The 19,048-nt window shown below is 33.5% G+C and overlaps 1 protein-coding gene across 20 annotated transcripts in view; it reads right to left on the bottom strand.

The window, feature by feature from the left end:
- The window catches only part of RBFOX1 (RNA binding fox-1 homolog 1), an 868,680-nt gene that overhangs the window by 51,608 nt on the left and 798,024 nt on the right, over positions 1-19,048 (bottom strand). For all 20 annotated transcript variants that reach the window (XM_080557058.1, XM_080557064.1, XM_080557047.1 and 17 more), the window contains one exon: positions 3,363-3,495. In XM_080557058.1, the coding sequence (XP_080413184.1) occupies positions 3,363-3,495 (133 nt within the window). The remainder of the gene's footprint in view (positions 1-3,362; positions 3,496-19,048) is intronic.

Here is a 19,048-nt window from a genome sequence, read left to right as displayed (position 1 = left end):
TAGCAAAAAAGCATTCAAAGCTTTTTCCATTTTTCTTGTCAACAAATGATATTCTAAGTTGCTTGCTTCATTCTGCAAGTTCATTCATTCTCTGTGATCTCTTTATTTTCCCTGTAATTTTCCCAGACTCTACTTACATTGTAACTGAAAACAACATATTTATAGCTTACTTCCATTGATTAAGGATTTTTTCTGATGTAAATCCCTGTTTGCCTCTTTGATAGGTCAGAGTACAGAATGGGTGAGCACAGAGGAAAGCATTGCAAAGAAATTCCAAATTATACTACTATATCAATGAAGTTACTAGCAGAAGGTATAGTACACTAGGCCAAATAAATTATTTCAGAATAAAGCTTTATTTATTCAACTGTGGATGAGTGTAAGAGAGGTATTTCTGCACCGATCCAAGAATTGCATAAGTTGGAAATGTGTGTATCAGAAAGCAATGTGATATTTTAAACCATATGTGGACAGAAAAATAAACTTGACTAATCTCTGAATTTAGACCTATTTAAATTAAGACTCTTAATTTAGCTTATCAGTTGAAATTACAGTGTCAGACTGTATTAGAAAACATACTTATTGACACAGCAGAGTCCTAGATTGCCAAGGGCTTATCTCAGCCTGAAGTCATCATACCAATGAAAAGATGTAACTTCTCTCCTATATCAATGCATGGCCTTCTCTGAAGTCAACGACACGTCATAAAGGCAGATGAGAACTGTCCAACCTAACTGTCAGACCTTCCTGCAGAAGAGTGCTGAGATCACCTCTTGGAATCTGGTTTTGAAACACTGCTGAATCTGACTGCACTGCAGGCATCTGTATTAATTTACAACTGAATTTCACAATGCTTACATCTAACATAGTATCCAAAGATGCTGAAGCTACGTAGTACAGTTGTATGAGAATATACAGGTATTACACTTAGAAATTTAATTCTTCTTGTTGAGTCACTGTACTAACTAAACTATAAACATTTACATGTAACACAAACTCAGAGTGCACCCATATGTGACGCCTGAAATTAAAGGCAATGTAAGTTACTTACTGATCTGAAAGTATTTTTACTTCCTTTGCAAATACTAACAAAATAAAAAATTATTGTACAATTAAAAAATTGCATCCCACATAAATGGTATATATTTTCCTATATTAATTTATGACTTTGTCTTAAACCCAGGTGTTGCATTCATGAAATCATGAAACTGATAATAACATAAGCTGTGATCTCCTTGCATATTAGACACCCTACTTAAATTTAAGAGTTTCTTTTTAAAATAAGTAGCGATGGATAGTGTCATTTTTTTCTAACCAGACAACTTTCTAAAGCAGAATAACTTATTTTTAAAGGTTATATTTAGGAGAAAAACAAAAATAATTTAGCTGTGCATGTATGTGAACACACAAACCATACATATGAGTCCCTTGCTACCTCCATTGTCCTTTAAGTCAGCTTAGTGGCTGGCAGTATAGATCAAAAAGTTAGTTAAAGAAAACTGGAACAAAAAATCAGAATATTGTCACTTCATGTTCTTCAAGATTGCATCAAATATTCTTTTTAAATTAAAGCTTATATAAGGCTTAGGAAATGTAGGGCTGCTCTCATCTGCAAGCTCAGAGCAGGAATCAGCTTTGGGTCCTAGACAACAGAGCCTATAATTTAAAGTTGGTAAACAGCTAAAGCCTTGAAAGCACAAAGGAAAATCAGAAAATAGGGTCTGTTCTTGTATTGTGCAATATATGTAAGTATGTTTATTTCCTATGTGCAGTACCCATTTCATAGCTGAGACATCCAGATATGAAATTGGTCCTATAGGACATTCTAAAATTGTTCCCTTCATTGCCACATACAAATACCTGGACTACCTCTAACGAAGATAGTCTAGGCAACAGTAAGATGCTTTGATGGGATACCAACCTTGTCCAAAGGTAATTCAAGCAATCTTTTTCGAAAATCATGGTGTCTTCATTAAGTAATAGTTAGCTTAAAATTAGCTTATTAAACTACACAAAGCACTTAAAGGAAAAAAATATACACTTCACTTTAACAAAATAAACCTGATTTTGCCATTATTTTAATTTTAATTTTCCACACAGCTTATTTCTCTGAAGGGATACTGCCCAACGTAAAGGAACGGTCAAAGTGCATGTCTCAAATATCCCTGAAAATTTAGCTCTGTGGCTGACTGGTTCTTTTTGCAAATCCCTCCAGGAAAAAAAAAAAAAAAAAAAAAGACATGCCTTTTGGCTTAATCAAATAAACGCTTCATAAGAAACTGCTTCCAACCAGACAGGTATAGTCAGCTTACTTGCAAAAGGCTGGTAGTGGTAGGGGATATGAACAAACTAATGAACAAACTAATGCAGATGGAAACACACTGGTTCTCCCTTAATATTGCAATATTAAACAATATCAATATTACCAGGTTCCAATACTATGACAGTGTCACAATATAAATCTTATGCCTCATTCTGTATTGCTTTGTATTACTTGGTCCATTTCTTTCTGCAATTCCAGACCTTATGTCTTAGCCAACACATTTCAGATCCCTCCCTGAACTGGAGTATTGTGAGCCCCGTAATTATTGCATTCTGACAATATGGAAAGGATCAAGTCAAAATTAGCCTCTGATACCTTCACCTAGCCTGTCTCACCAGAGTGCCAGGGAAGTCTGGGGTGGGAAACTACTGAAGGGCACCTGTCTTCTACTGTAATGAAATAGGAGGATAGGGTCTCAGCACATCTTATGCAGCAAGCTTCCTTACACGGGGATATCCAAAGTGACAGCAGATGAGCTGCGGAACAGCATCGTAGTGAGGAAAGAGAGAGGTCACCTTCACTCCATGACTTATTATTTAAACAAACATGTACTGGAAAGCACATGGCCTTGAGAGAAGCAGCCCAGTTTTCAAACTTTGTAAAAATATCAGCTTGAAAAACTAAACTCAGAAACAAAAACAAAAAAACAAACTCTAAGCCTTTAGGTCCAGAGACAACTTTCAGTGGATGATTTGAAGGAAAAGAAGTTACTTTATCCAACCTCCTTAATAACCAGATGTTTGCAATCATCAAAAATACATCTTTAGCTGAAACAATTTCCCTGTTCCAAAGCATTTAGTCTCTAAGAGCATTTACATAACAGTATGTGACACCTCAAATGCTTAAGGCCACCAACCATGGCAGTACAAATTACAGTCATTTTTCAATACACTGTGCAAGGTGCACCACTTCCAGTACTTGGATTCGTTGCATGCTGTGTTGGTTTCTGCAGTGAGACACGATCAGCATGCACCACAGCTACACAGTTTGCAGCCTTCGGAGATTCATGGTAATAGGTAAAAGAGGCTGATCTCCTTACCCGCCGTAGGCTGGAATTGGAGGAGGGGGTGCTGCTGCACGGAACGTGTTGTACACTGTGCGACCTCGGCCTCTTAGATGTGCACCTCTGTAAGCAGCAGCTGCCGTTGCAGCCGGGTAGGGAAATCCTGGCACTGTGAAGAGAAGGAGAGGAAAATAAAATATTCAGATCAATCCGGTGTTTGAAAACTAGGCAAAATACTGGTAATGTAGCAGCACAGTTGTGCTTATATTAAAGCATGGCCCATAACTAGTTGAGGGCATTGTTGGATAACTAAATTATTAGTCTTTTAACAAGAGGCCTCATCTTCTAACATAAAATCTTTTTATGCAACTAAGAGATGGCAAACAGGGAATTTATATAGCAGTATCACAGGTAGCGCAAAAAGACACTCATTATTAAAAACAATGCTGCCTGTTGTAGCTGATGCTGCTAAAAGGAGACTTTTGAGGCCAAAATCACCCAGCTCAGGCTCAAATTTATAGTACCAGAGAATTCTCCATCACATTATTGGATTTATCTTCAAAGTTTGCCATGCTTTGAGTGGGGGTGAGATGTTGGACCCGGCGACCTCCAAAAGCCCCTTTCAATCTAAATTGTTCAGTGATGAGCTTCATTTTTGTTCAGAAAGTTGATTATTATTAGGTTTGAATTTTGTTTCATTTTTTTCAACTGAAAAAAAAGGTAGAGCAAGAGCTTTCTCAGAATTTGGGGGTATATTCTGTTCATAATAGTACCTGTTATTTCTTCAAAGGCAAGAGTTACATAGTTTGGAAATACCTATACGAATTCAGATAATATTAAGAGCCAATAGAAACAATTTAGACATATAAAGAAGAAATAAACTCATATAGTTTTATATTGTCATTGCAAGTAAATGTAAACATTACCAGTCCATGTGAAACAAAATATGTTCATCAGAAATTGAACAGTAATATAGTACTACGTAGATTTTTTTTAGTAAAATATTTGTAAAACTTTTCACATTTTAATTTAAAAAAAAAAAAAAGAAAAAATGAAACTTTCTAATTTACTTTCTCTGCCAGTTTTTTAAGCAATGCTTCATTATTCATTTCTCTTTTGAACATATATTGTTGGCCAGTGTTAGAACAGGTATTTTTGGAACTAATTCATCAGTGAGATACAGAAAATTAAATCCTGCTCTGGTGACACTCAAGTTACTTTAGTTGTGCTTCATTGTATTGAATTATGTAAATTAAGCATATAAACAGATAAATAAAGATTGCTTAGAAATGCCCTGATAAAGGAAAACAAATGGAAGAAATTACGTATTTGCTTTTCAAGTCTGAAATTTGACTTCAATCCAAAGTTGTGTTTCATCTGTTTTAGAAGTAAATTTTAAAAGTAGCCTTAAATTTGAAATAAAATAAAAAATTATCAACATATAGATACTGCTGGCTGAACACATGAAGGAAAATACTGTAATTATTTTGACTTCATTACAGCCTTACAGCATTACAGGCCCCTCTCACTGAAGAATCTGGCCAGGAAAACATATCTGAAATGGTAGATATCTTAAATGATAAGCCTGAAGGTTGGTATTCTGTAGCTAGATTTAATAAATGTAGTCTTAGGGACACTCCTGAACTACCAAGAATAAGAGAAATTTCTCTGACCTAAATGCCACTGACAAAAAAAAATAAAGAAGTCTACCAATCTTTGAGCAGTTTGGACAACTTCTTCACTTACATGTACATCTGTATTTTTCTACATACTGATAGAAAACAGTTTTCCAATAAAAACGGAAGCAGTAGTAAAGAATAACAAACCAACTCAAAAAAAAAAGTCTAAACTCAAGTTATCTAATGTATCTAACAACACTATGGGTTTCCAATCCATAATCTAGGAACCCCCATTCAAAGATCTGCTTCAGCAATTAATTATTAGTAGATACATCTATGTTTGGCAATATTTAAAGCAAGGAAGTAGTCAATACCCTTTCAGTGAAACACTCAGGGTCCTAGACAATCTTTCTTCTGTAAGATGTACTGTTTGAAATTAATTCACCAATTCCTTCATACAGCTCACACCCTAGACATGTGTATGAATAATGGAAGAAAGAAGTAACTGTAGCTCTAAGAAAATTCCAACTGGAATTGTGCAGAAATTATATGGCAGACACTGACAATATGTCTGTATGAAAGCATGAACTCCTAGTGTGTTTTGTTTCGTTTTGTTTCCCTTTTAATTGTACCATTCAATATAACTTTCACACAGATGGTTTAAAGTATATATTTTGCAGTAACTGAACATTTATCCTAAATATTCTTTCTTCATCGTGGTAGCCATGCCTTGGAAGAAATTACAGATCTTTGGCAGTGAACAAAGAAATATCAGTGCAAGAGCAGAGCACTTCAATCAATGAATGAGTACAAATGAACAGAAAATATTTTTTAAAAAATACTATTATATTATTATTACATACGCATATATATATACATAAAATGAGAAATAAGTCTTTCTCTTTGCATGTGCTTTTTCTTATGAAAGAGGAGAAAAAGCTAGAAGAAATTCAGGAAGAGTCACTTAGCCCCCAAATGTTTATCAAATCCAGAACCTATAATGGAGGCCAAACCCAGCATTCATTGGAGATGGTAAGATAAGGCGGGGATCTGATATTTTTAAAGGATCTGTATATTTTCTGATGTGTTAGAATGCAAAGCCTGAAGTTATTTCATCGTTTTGCTATGCTCACCTTGTGTTGCCTCCTTAAGAAAATCATGAAGCATAAAATATCTATAGTAAAGCAAAACCTAGAAAATCTTACAGAAGCATCTAGAAGTTAGGACAATGGTTTGGAGTTCTGTCAAGAAGATGATAAGACATAATGGAAGATAAGCCTGAGAAATATGGAACTAAGAATGGCACTGCATGGTCCTGTGAGAAAGTGAGCTCATATATGCACTAGAATTATATCCATTCTCCCAAAAAGTGTCTTGGGTCAGCCAGAAAAACAGAGTATGTGAAAACATGCCTTCTAATTGCAGGTAGTATTATTAAAGATTACAATTATTGCCAGAGGTATAATAATTGGCAAGATCATGTCACCCTACATTTGAGTTCAACAAAAAAATTATGCTACTCATCCCAACTGAGAAATCATGTGATTAGGAGTATGCAATAATCACAGAATTTATTTTGCTACCAACTTTTTAATATCCTTACCTCCAAAATAACCAGAAGTAATGCCAGTAGAACACAATTGAATAATGGACTTAATAAAAACAATTTTATGAAAAGAGCTCTCCCATCAGGAAGCATTAAGTAATATCAACCAGCCCCAGAAGCAATGAATATACTAGCCAGGAAGGGTAAACATTTAATGACTCAAAGTTTGTAGGTCAACCTTCCATAGTGCCTCATAGTGCCTAACTACTGAAACTAAGTCAGTGAAAATTCTATTATAATGACATTGAAAATGTGTTCAACTCTCAGCTGGGAAACATCCTACTCCACTTCTTAACAGAAGTACCTTAAATTTATCAATGTAATTTTATGACTAGAATTCTGACCTGTAATAGGGAAAAGGCAAATTTTGCCAACTACATATCATTGGTGATAATAATGAGGTTAAAAACAAAGACAGAAGTTTCTAAAGACTGTATGAGGGAAAGATCCCTTTCATCCCAAACATATTTGTGTTCACAGACGAAATTTAATTATATCTGAATTTCTCCCAACAGATATCATATATATAAGCATTGCTTTTATTCATTTTTTATTAAATGAACATGACAGGTAGTGGATTTTCTAGACACCACATCTCAATATATGCCTTGGAAAACAAAGACTGTCTGAACACTGACAAAGCTTGAGCTCCAAAAAGGGGGAACACATCCTGGTAAAAAAAACACTTAGGGGTTATACACTGTGTATTAAAGTTTTAAAGCTCTGAGATAAATGGAAGAGTAGCAGATGTAAAAAACAACAGGGGGCAGATTTTGTATCAAAGCCATAAAAATATACAGCCATTTTAATGGGCAATTATTCTTTGCATTTTTGCTGTGGTTTGAATTTGTATGAGTGTGCCATATGCCTCAAGAAAGGTGTGCCATCAAAATGGATGAATGAATCTACCTCTCATCACTCCTAATCTTTGTACAAACTATCAGGTCATCTGCTATCAAGAGTTTTCCAATGTTTAATCTTGAAGAATTTTAATGCTATACTGTGTTGAAATCAGTTTATAGCTAATTTACTGCAGAGTAGTTTAACTGTTAGAAATGCAGGAAGACACACACATATTACTCCCATAGTTTAGGAGGATCCCTGTTGAGGAAACATTTCAGAAGTGCTGGACAATAAATTAAGAACAAAGAGGTAAAATAGGTAACATGCTGAGGAAGGCTAAGCAGAATAATCTAAATCATATTATCTGATATTTCTGGAACAGAATCAGGAATTTATCCTGATGTATGCTCTGTAGTAAGTTTTCACTTTACCTTAATAGCAATAAGTAATATCACCTGTCATTGTTCAAAAGAGTTATAAAAACTGTGTTAAAGACAATGCATGTAGATCTTTACATTTAAATAAAAATTGCAGTGCAAGTAAAAGCTCCATTACTACAGCTTTTAAAATAAAAGGATTTTTAAAATGTATATATATCTTTAAAGCGTGAAAAGCTCTAGAAAGCTCTAGCAAACTAAAAAACAAACAAACAAAAAAAACAACAAACAATTTTTCACCTGTTCTTTTTTGTGAGATGATTATTCCTGGGATCCAATTGTGAATTAACTGAACTCAAAGGAAATTTGCCATGTATGTCAAATATAGGCACGACTGGTCCCTTCTATTTCTTTAATTCAAAATAGAAACAATATATTTATTTTTAAAACAAAAATAGTGGAACAATGATTTCCTTACCATTGTACAGAAATACATGTCAATATTAAACACTGTTGTTTATGAAAGAATAAATCTGGATTTTGGACAAACAATTTCTTATAGGATGTTCTCATTTGAAATGCATTGAAATGGAAAACAAAAATCTCTAATTAATGTACAAGTCTAATCACCATTCTCCACATGGAAGAGTAATTTTTCACTGTTCATTTGCTCAGTGTAATCTCAAAACTGACATAACAGAAAAGCAATGGCCTATAAATCTGCTCTCATTTGTTTCTTTAATATTCATATTCCATTGAACTACAGCTGCTTGTTGCTGCAGTCTATTACAACATGCAAAACTGTCGATAAAAATATTATGAAAGGCAAGATGCGTTTCTTCATGGCTCTGTGTGCCATTTATTTTGAAAAAAATAACAATAAATGACGCACGGATTGTCCCTTAGTTTGCTGCACGCTGGGCGATTAGTGATTAATTACCTTGCTGTAAATTGACATGGCACAAGGAAATTGACACAGCTCTGATTAATTAACTTTTTATGTGAGAAAGTTACTTACAAAACACTGCACACTGTAATTGAATCCCTTCACACAACACTACTGCATTAAGTTTCCAAACAAATCCAAATTAGTCCAAAATTTCACATAAATTTTGTGACTTTTTTTTTGTAGCTAAGTGTGCCCTGAAATATTATGCAAATATTTCTAGAGAGCAGGAATTGGCAGCTGGTTTAAGGCACTGTTTTCAGGTTTTCACCTATTGAATCCTCAGATATTTGAAAAACAAGATTTGTAATTTTCTTCCACACCACATCATCATCATAATCAAATTCACTCAAAAACTATGCATAGCATATTTTAGCAAAAAGCAACCACCTATTTAATGTGCTTATTCTTATGCTAAATTGTATAAGAATAGTTGGCTGTTCCAACAAAACTTGCTGTTTGATTATCTTTGCCACAGATTTGCTTCCAGATCCAATTGGTTTATTATACCAAAAATTACTTGCATAAACTAAACACACATCTAGATTTCTTTATAATTCTTTTAAGTATAAATGGCATTAAAATTCTCTTTTTTATTTTTTTTTCCATCTTCTCTAATGTACAAATAAACAAACTGCCATTGGATTCTACATATATTGATACCACTGTATGTCAGGAATTTATAACCCTTAGAAAAAAATCTTGATGCCAAAACCTGGACACTGTCTTATCTTTTTGTCTAAACATTTTTTATGGTGAGGATGACTGAGCACTGGAACTGGTTGCCCACAGAGGTTGTGGAATCTCAATCCTTGGAGATGTCCAAAAGCCACCTGGACATGGGCCTTGGCCCCCTGCTCTGGGTGGCCCTGTTGGAGCAGGGAGAGGAGCAGATAGACACAGAGGGGCCTCCATACTCAGCCATGCTGTGATTTGGTCATTCGGTAATTCTATGATTGTTAGAAACTCCTGCACATTTCATCCTTTTACTAACCTGCATGTTTGGCCACCTGAGTCCCCCAGACATCAATGGATTTCTCCTAACAAGCAGAAGAAAATGGGGGATATGGAGGAATAAAAAAATGAACAGATAATTGAGATTTTTTTTGTTAAGCTATGTAATTACACTGTTGGTCAAATATGACGTACTTAATAACTAAATAAGGGTATTGCATAGTTGATGTTACAAAGAAGTTGAATTTTCACAAAAGAAACTGCTAACAAACAAGAAAATGCTCAGTAGGTAAAAACAAAAACAAAGCAACTAGACCACAAAGGAAAAGATACAGAAGCCTCATTTGATCCTAAATTAAAGAATAATCTTCAAGCGTAGATGTTCAAAGTGATCAATAATTTGTCTTGTGTTCTTGGTTACTGATATCTAGAAATTCCAAGCAAATGGAAAATTTCCCTATGTTTTCACAAACAGGATTTCTGAGACAAAGTAAAAAGGACATGATTATAGAAAACTAGATGAACAATAGCACTACTACAGAGATGAAAAAAATCAGTTGTTTGTTTATGAAAGTAAATTACAGGGTGACAAGTTCTGTCTAGATGACACAAGGATTCTTTAATACTGGGGAGATTTGTAAAAGTTACAGAACTCCGTTATTCCATTAGCATGTTAAAAAAGGGGGAAAAGGAAAATTTTAATATAGCCTGTGATGATTTTCAGAAGAACGAACTAAATTTAAAATATCATCCAATACAGTGACATTTTTGATGTTCTGTATGTCAAAACTCATATGAGTTTTTGACTGTCCTTTAAAGGCATGATTGCCTAGTGGCTTATATATCCAAGCCACTAAAGCTCAATAGAATTATTAAGCTATCACAAAGAACATTGTCAGAAAATTGCTGTGTTGGGAAAATTTTAAGCAGGAAGTGACAGAGGGAAAAACTAGTTGGCTAACCTAACCCAAGCCATAGTGGAGTAATTGTCAAAAAAAAGAATTGTACGTGCAGAGAACCATATAGGCATTAAAAATATTAATACCTCATAAATAGTTATGTATGAAATTCAGGTTGAGGAAGAACTTGGAAGGTTGGAACTAGATGATCTTCAAGGTCCCTTCCGACCCTAGCCATTCTATGATTCTAAGAATTCTGTTATATACAACATGTTTTTAAGAGCCATGATTTAATAACAACTGTTATTAAACTGACAATATAAGAAAGGCTGACACTAAAGTAAGTCTTTTTTGGAACTAGATGTGACAGGGAAACTTGAAAACCATAAAATTAACAACTGTCCAAGTGACTGACAGAATGACTTGATATGCATGTTCAACTGTGTTTCCCTAGTTACTAAAAATGAGTAGTAGGGCATCTTTCTAGATCCTTTGTAGATGCAAAGTCAAGCAAACAAGAAATCTGCATATAGGACTCAACACAATGGATATTATGTACAATAACATCATAGATCATGTTCAAAAAAAGGAAAAAAAAGTAATTGTCACTGTTTCACTGCATTCTGAGAGGATTAAGTCCTGACATCTTATTGTCCTGACAGATAACCATGAGTACTGCCAAAAGCCAAGCACCATATCTCCATTAACAAGATAACACAATGTCATGTGAGAGTCACAGCTGTCTTTGGTCAAACATGATCTGGATTATTTGAAGCAAAGGACAAAGATACAATCCACAATTAACTATAAAAAGATGTTATAAGCACCCTCCTAGTCATCTTGCACTACCCGATAGTAGGATGGTGTATAAATTAAAAAACTGCCTGTGGTATGCAATTCAGTATACATCTCTCTTTATAATACTCTTCATTGTACCACTTCAGACACACTACATCATCACTACACAGATTAACACTAGAATAAGTACAAACAGCAAAGCACTGAAATAATAATAATAATAATAAAATGATGGAATGAAATGAAATCCATATTTACAAGTGCTGCAGAATGACAATACATCTTACTGATGAACTATTAGTCACCATTTAAAACACTTATAGAGGGTAAAGGGATAGTTATCCTGAAAACAGTTGCAGAAGGGCAATATACCGTGATGGAGAATGCAGAAAATGCTATAACAAGAATTTCAGACAGTGCTACCAAGAAAAAAACAATGAAGATGATGTTAAGTTTCCAGCAGAAAAGAAAGCCAATCTGAAATGTGGCTGTAATACAACACCAAGAAAAACACTTTAAAGAACACACTGACTGCCACATACATTACTTTGCTGACTGGAAGAAACATATACCTGTAAAAGCACTAAGTAAAACAGGCACAGGAAGCAAACTAGGTACCAATGCCCACTGAAATGGTTTTCCTGGCTAATAAAGTAAGCTGTTTTTAAAAGAAGCAAGCAGCAGCCACACAACTACACAGACAAGGAAGGTCAAGATGGGCAGATACAGGCAGATTTTTATCAGGAAGCAGAAGGGTACTCATGGCTTTCATGGAGGTTCAGAAAAATTTATTTTTCACTCCAGCGTAGACTTCTGCATAAGTTTCACCTTACCTATTGGCACTGGTTAATAGATGTCCTGTAACAAGTATTGTGGTATATTTTACCAGAAAGGGGAATGAAGCACTTAGAGCAGTCATGGGAAACTCTTGAGAGTATAATTTTGTTTTAGAAACACAACCTTATCTGACTAACCAAAGACGTATTGGTGATATTCAAAGAATTAAGCATAACCACAATCCATCTGTACTGTCTTTTAACAATTGTTTTACGATTCTCAGAAAATAAGGAAACTATTACCATGTACATTGAAAGTTTATATAACTAACCTTTCCTCCTACTAGCAACTGCGTACTTGCACAATAATTTCCCATTTTGATTTTTTTTTCTGGATAAAAGGGCCTAATAGAATCTCTCCTGATCTACTACAAAGTTCATCATAACTCTTTATAGTAAAATATTTTTTTTGTAATTACCTGTTTTCATATTTTAAATTATATTTATTATATGCAGCTATGCTTCTTGCAACGTTTAACAGGAAACTGAGTATAGATGTGAACTCCTTTTATTAGCAGTACAGAGAAGATACCTCTCTAACTTTGCACAGTACCTATTTGGCATGTGAATGGTACGTGTTTAAAGTGTTCTTAATGAATTCCACAGTTAAAGAAATGCAAGTCAATAAGACTTCTTTGTTTTCTTTATTTTTAGTTCCTTGCACATTTTAGTGATGTGCATCACAGACTTTTGTGTGAATATTTTTCAGTAAATATTAATCCATTTTTCAACCGATGGCTTAGATTCAAATTACTTTTTATTTTTTATTTATTTTTAACAGATTACTCTCAAGTAAATGCAGCCTACTAAATGAAATTCCTTTCAAAAGAAAGGAATTGTTTTCCTATAGCAAAGCTAGAAGTATCTGGATAAATAGCCTTCAAGCTACTAAAACATTTAATTTTGAAATATAAAAGGCCTTATAGAAACAACCCAAATTGTGTTATATTGTTGATGTTAAAAGTAAATAAAACCATTAAGACTTTACAATCTGATTAGAAAACTTTACAAGTGACATAAGTAGATCACTGTAGCCTATCTCCACTACAGCACAAATGTTGAGTTTCACAATCATGAGCGTCCTTTTTGCTAAACAGAAACTGCTTGAAAAAGGTTTGCAAAATCAAAGTGCCATAGAAAACTGTCTAATAATATGACATAATTCACTTGATTTTGAAATCAAGTGAATATATTTTGGAATAACTCCATTCCAAATCAGCATTATAAAAATTGTAAATCTAATCTGAAAAGATAAACAGGCATTTCAGAACAAAGAAACAACAACCTTGTTCTCATTACATAGAATGAACATCATATATGACAACTAAGGTCAACTGAACCTCAAATATAGTGTTCAGCAGCATTTTGGTATTTTTATCTTTTTTTTTCTTGAATTTGTTTATACGTGCAACCTGTTGATTTCTAGTAGAAGACTGTAAGACTTATATTCAATAAAAATTTCTTAGCATAACTGCTAAGAAACTTAACTCCTCCAACCCTGCCTGAGTATGTCATTCCTTCACCATTTTTCCTTTAAGTCCCTCCTCAAAAATAACTTCTTACAAAATGCCTTTCCCACCTTAGTCCTCTCCTCATATAAGCGTTGTCATTTCATGACTGAAAATCTTTACTCCCTTAAAATAAATAAATAAATAAAAAATCCAAGAAAAAAAAAATCACTGAATCAGTAAGTATGCTAAGCTTGTGTGCTCAAAATGTCTGAATTCAGAGCAGTTTATTCTTTCCCCAGGTCCTCTGTTTTAGCTGGCTACCTAGGTCATAAGATTTTGGTAACAGAGACCATTGTTTCCATGCTTGTCCCTTAAGAAAATTTTTGGCATTAAAAAAGCTACTAGTAATTTTAACATGTCTCCTTTGCTTTAAATTCTTGAAGTTTGCCTTAAGGGGGACGGACAAAAAAGCCATTAGTAAATTTCACTTCCTTACTATTATTGATATCTTGTTTGTTAAAATTTTCATGCAAACTCACTAAACAGTATTTTAACATGAGGACCAGGAAGGGTACTTTTAACATTATTCCTGGGCTACTACCAGGAGATTCTCTCTCTTCAATTTATATTAAAAAAAAAAAAAAAGTCTATTATTAATTCAGGAAGCACTTTGTTGGCTTATTCACATAACTCATTTGCAAAGGTACTCTACTTTTTTCTACAAGAAGCAATTAAAAGTAGACAAAACAAGAAAAATATGTAAATACAATCTACTGATATATATATATTAATTGTAATGAATTGACCTGCCATTCCATTTTAGGCTAAGAGAAAACAGAGCAATTAAAAATTTAGTTTGCAGAAATCTTTTTACATTTAATTTGCAAATACTACAACATAGGCAAGTTATTTATATCATATGATTGCCCAATCTTTAAATTGTACCTGTCCCACATACCAGTTCAATTCAACTAAGACAAACATACTAAACAGTTGCTCCCCTATCAACAACAATAAAATCTCAACAAATAAATTAATAAAAACCATAACAATGAAATCACAACAATTTAATAACTGATGTCATTACCATAAAGTACATGCCCATTTAGATTGAATATGGTCAATCATGTCTTACATGCAAAACCCAGAAATGGATGTACCAACTGCCAGGAGCACCTAAGCTTTGGTTGCTTGGAGTCTCAAGATAATATCGTAACAGGATCATCATTACAATTCTATTTTCAGGTAATTAGATGTGAACAGATTAAACCTGAAAAAATCAACTGAATGGAATGTTTCCACTAAAGATTCTGCTCAAAAGTCCATTTTAAATAACCTTTTGAAAATTTATGTTTTCCTCATGTAATCTTTTGGTACTGGAAATATGCCAGAATGTAATATAAATGTCAAAGTCTATTGGTAATTCCTCAGTAAAATAAAACTTGGAATGCTTTTAGTGAAATGGAAAAAAATGAAAATAGTTTCACAGAGCATTTTTTTAACTAGTTCACAAACATTTCATAAGCCAAGTAACTTACTTTTAAGTAAAGATATTCAAAAGAAACATCGAATAGACAAGCTTTACTTAATTGTCATTTCTACAGAACAATGAATCCTCAAATAATCTAAATCCTTCTGTTGGATATGGTGTTCATACTTGGTATTTATGATTTTCCTCATCTGTTCCATGCATATCAACAAAGTCCTGAACTATCCACTGGAACCATCCTCCACCTATGAAACAAAATACTCACAGGAAAAAAAAAAAAGTATATATATTTTTTAAAAAAAGCAAATGTATCTATCATATATGTGTTGATAAGTCTTTTTAATACAGAATATATATCTATAAAAGCAAAATTCCCATAATTTAATATAATTTATCCTTTAAGATTCTGCTATAGATTTTTATTCTCTACTGGCACCTAATGAATAAGTCTGAATCGGGAGGATTATTAGGATAATTTTGGAACATTTAGGAATTTTTCTCATTTGCTTTAAAAGAACTTAATCATTAAAAATATTTATTCTCAAAAATATTACAGGACCAAAGGTTTCTAGGGAATTTTGTGAAAGAACTGCCTTCCCACCTTTCAAAAACATCTCATCTTTGCCTTGTTGTTTTCTAGTTGCTCATAAGCTAAAATCCCAGGGCAACATAGTTTATTGTTTTAATATCTGTCTGACGCAAAGAAAAAGTATTCTCTGGTGAGTGCTTATCTGTCATATGTATTTCTGTGAAAGGAATATCAAGACAAATAAGATGTTCTAGGGCATATCATGGGATTATGAATTTAGCACTGACTGAATTCTGTTTAAAAATAGTTGAAAAGATAAATCCAAAAAATATCTACACTGATATTTTGAGGATGGAAATCTGAAGAGCATTCAATTTAAAATATTTTAATTATAAAAATACTAAACAATATCTTAGTATGGCTAGAGAATAAACACCCAAATCCATAAATGGGACAAACAAAATAAGAGGAAAAAATATTTTTAACTGAAACAGTTAAAACAGAATTCTAATGATACAAAGGACGTTGAACTTACTTTGTATTAATTAAACACAATGCAATGGCATTCATACAGAAGTGAATAACCAGTGATCTGGAAATTCATTTAGACCATTAGGTTAATTACAGAAACTGATGGAACTTTCATCAGACAATTACAATTAAAGAAAGAGAACAATGTGGGACAGATTTATAAGCATTTGTACCCCCTCCTTCCCCTAGTCCTATTTGCTGTATTCTACTACAAATTCTCATAAAATTGTAATCAATACATGAACTAAAAAAAATAGGTCAGCAACTTCATTTGCCCTTGAGTGTGATAAAATAGAATAAATGAATATCTGCTTTCTGCATTTTCATATTTTTTCTTTTTTCTTTTTTTTTTAAATTCTGTCATTTTATCATAATATGAAAGAATTATTTATTTTTAATTAAAAAAATATGGAAAAAGGGCATGTGTATGTTGGTGCCTATAAGCATGCTTACTGAAGATGAAAAAAATGTAATATTTAGAAAATGTAACCCAAGATTGACATCAGTTTAAACTGTACTCTTATTGAATTTGAGGCAGAAATCTCTTTTATGGGCATGCAAAACATTTGGGAAATACAGGCACTCATCTGTGAATCATAAAGGCATATAGCAATTTACTATTTTACCATATGTCAGCTGTTCAGTGCAGTGAACAGTCCTAGAATACATACTGAGAAAAATATACTAGTAGAATTATAGAATCATAGATTCTATATCATATTCTATATGATTCTAAGATTCCATGATTCTATGAATGGTCCTATAATACATGCTCAGAAAAATATACTAGTAGTTACATACCTACTGACTCGAGTGTCTTTATTTTTACTTGGACCTAAAATAAAGCTTAAAGGTTACAAAGATCAACATTTTGATTTAGAGAGTGAAAAATATTTAGCTGCCATTGAACTTTTATTAGCATTTGTAATTCTCTCTGTCATTGCTTTCCATGGAATCTGGGTATGCACAACTGTAAACTTTTGAAAAATCTGATGCACAGTTGTTGGCTGGCTTCTTTTACCAACTAGTGCTTAGCGAGCTGGAGGATGTTGATCAGCTACAAAGAAGTTTTCTACTGGCAGATGCATCTCCTTCTCATTAAAGGGTAGGAAGTATTATCCAGTAAACAGAGTCAGACTCTTCAGAGGGGCATCCAGATGGAAGACAAGAGACAACCATCATAACTTGAAAGAAGAGAAATTTCCATCGGATACAAGTCAAAAGTTTTTCACTGCTAGGACACTCAAGCATTGAAACAGATGACCCAGAAAGGTTGTGCAGTCACCGTCATTAAAGGTGCCCTGAGCAACCTGGTCCTTCCAACCTGAATAATTCTATAATACTGTGAATTCATGTCTTCCTTGTTTCCCATTTTTGTTTTGAGCCCTAATTAACTAATGAGGAAAACTTAAGAGTTTTTAAAAGTCCTTGCATAAATTCAGATTGGTATTTATGCCTTTTTTTCCTTTTTTTTTTTTTAAACCACACTTAACCAGCTATACTATTGTCCTTTACTGAGCAGCAATACAGATATTTAATGACAGAACTTTATTCTTCTTTTGAATCTTCCTTTTGCCCAGCAGGGTCTTAATATTCTCATGGATCTTATGCTCAAGTAGCCTAATTTTAGAAATTTCCAACATTTTTCTTGTTAGACTTTTTTTTTTATTTAACATTAGATACAACTTTCTTCAGGATTTTAAAATTTCCTGTGGAAGCAACTAGCCTAAAGCAGGTGAGTGCAAATAAATAAATAAATAAATAATTGTCAGTTACATTTGGCCATATTCTTTGATTGGCTAAATTTCAGTTTAGTGAAACTGAGATATCATGGGCCTCCAGGAAGCTTCCTGTGAATGCCCACTTCCTCACCACGATGTGGTGTACTCAAATCTTTACATTCTGGATACATGTCCTTCATAGGAACTTGTCTACGTTCTTCATTGGACTTTCTTCATTCTGCATTAGGATGATGCTGAAGTATTTAACTTAAATCAATTGTATTAGATTTCTTTTCAAGATGACAATGTTATGGGAATCTGCAGCAGCCAAGATGAGACCACGAGATTCCTTTCTTTGATTATCTGAGTAAGACAATAATCTGTCCCACCAAGGGATGTGAGTACATTTACATGCTGAAACTACATAACAAATAACCTATTCCCAGAATCTTCTGCTTCAGCATAAGAGAACAGATGAGGCATGAGAGACTATTGCTACTGATTTGTTCCACTGCTTGAAGAAGCAGCAGCTCATTTCTTTCTGTATTATGCAAAAGGCCAGAAGTGATGGGAGGAAGCAGAACCATGTTTCCTACTCCTGACATATTCAGAGGTGTAACTAATCTCTGTACTGGGAAATGTACATAAAATATTTCCAGGGCAAATAAAACATCAAAAGGCAAAGAGTAGCTCCAAGAAACGTACTCTTCTTTCTGGCTAGCCAAGTGGTAGAAGTGTTCAGAGCAATCACAAATTGCTAGTGAGCAATACAATTAAAAGTCAAGAAGTTAAATGAGAAATAAATCTAGACAAATATAGAAAAAATTTTCACACCATGTTTCCGTCATTCATTCCTTATAGAATATAACTCAGGAACAAAACACATACAGACAAGTTAAAGATAATAACATTGCTAAAAATGGGGACTATCCTCTTCCAAATATTTGAAAATTCCCAAATGCCATTAGCATTTAATGAAATCCAAACTTCTCAGCTTTAAAAATCTCAGCTCTTTCCATTCCATTCACATGATTACAAATTTAAAACCTGTTAATACTTCCATTGTAAGTTTTTCTGAAATATTATACAGTTACAATTCTACCAATAACAGAATAAACAATTA

Source organism: Anser brachyrhynchus (assembly GCF_964034855.1).
Source record: "Anser brachyrhynchus genome assembly, chromosome: 15".
NCBI classification, from domain to species: Eukaryota; Metazoa; Chordata; class Aves; order Anseriformes; family Anatidae; genus Anser; species Anser brachyrhynchus.
Note: the sequence above shows the minus strand (reverse complement) of the source record. Positions and strands in the feature narration are given on the sequence as shown.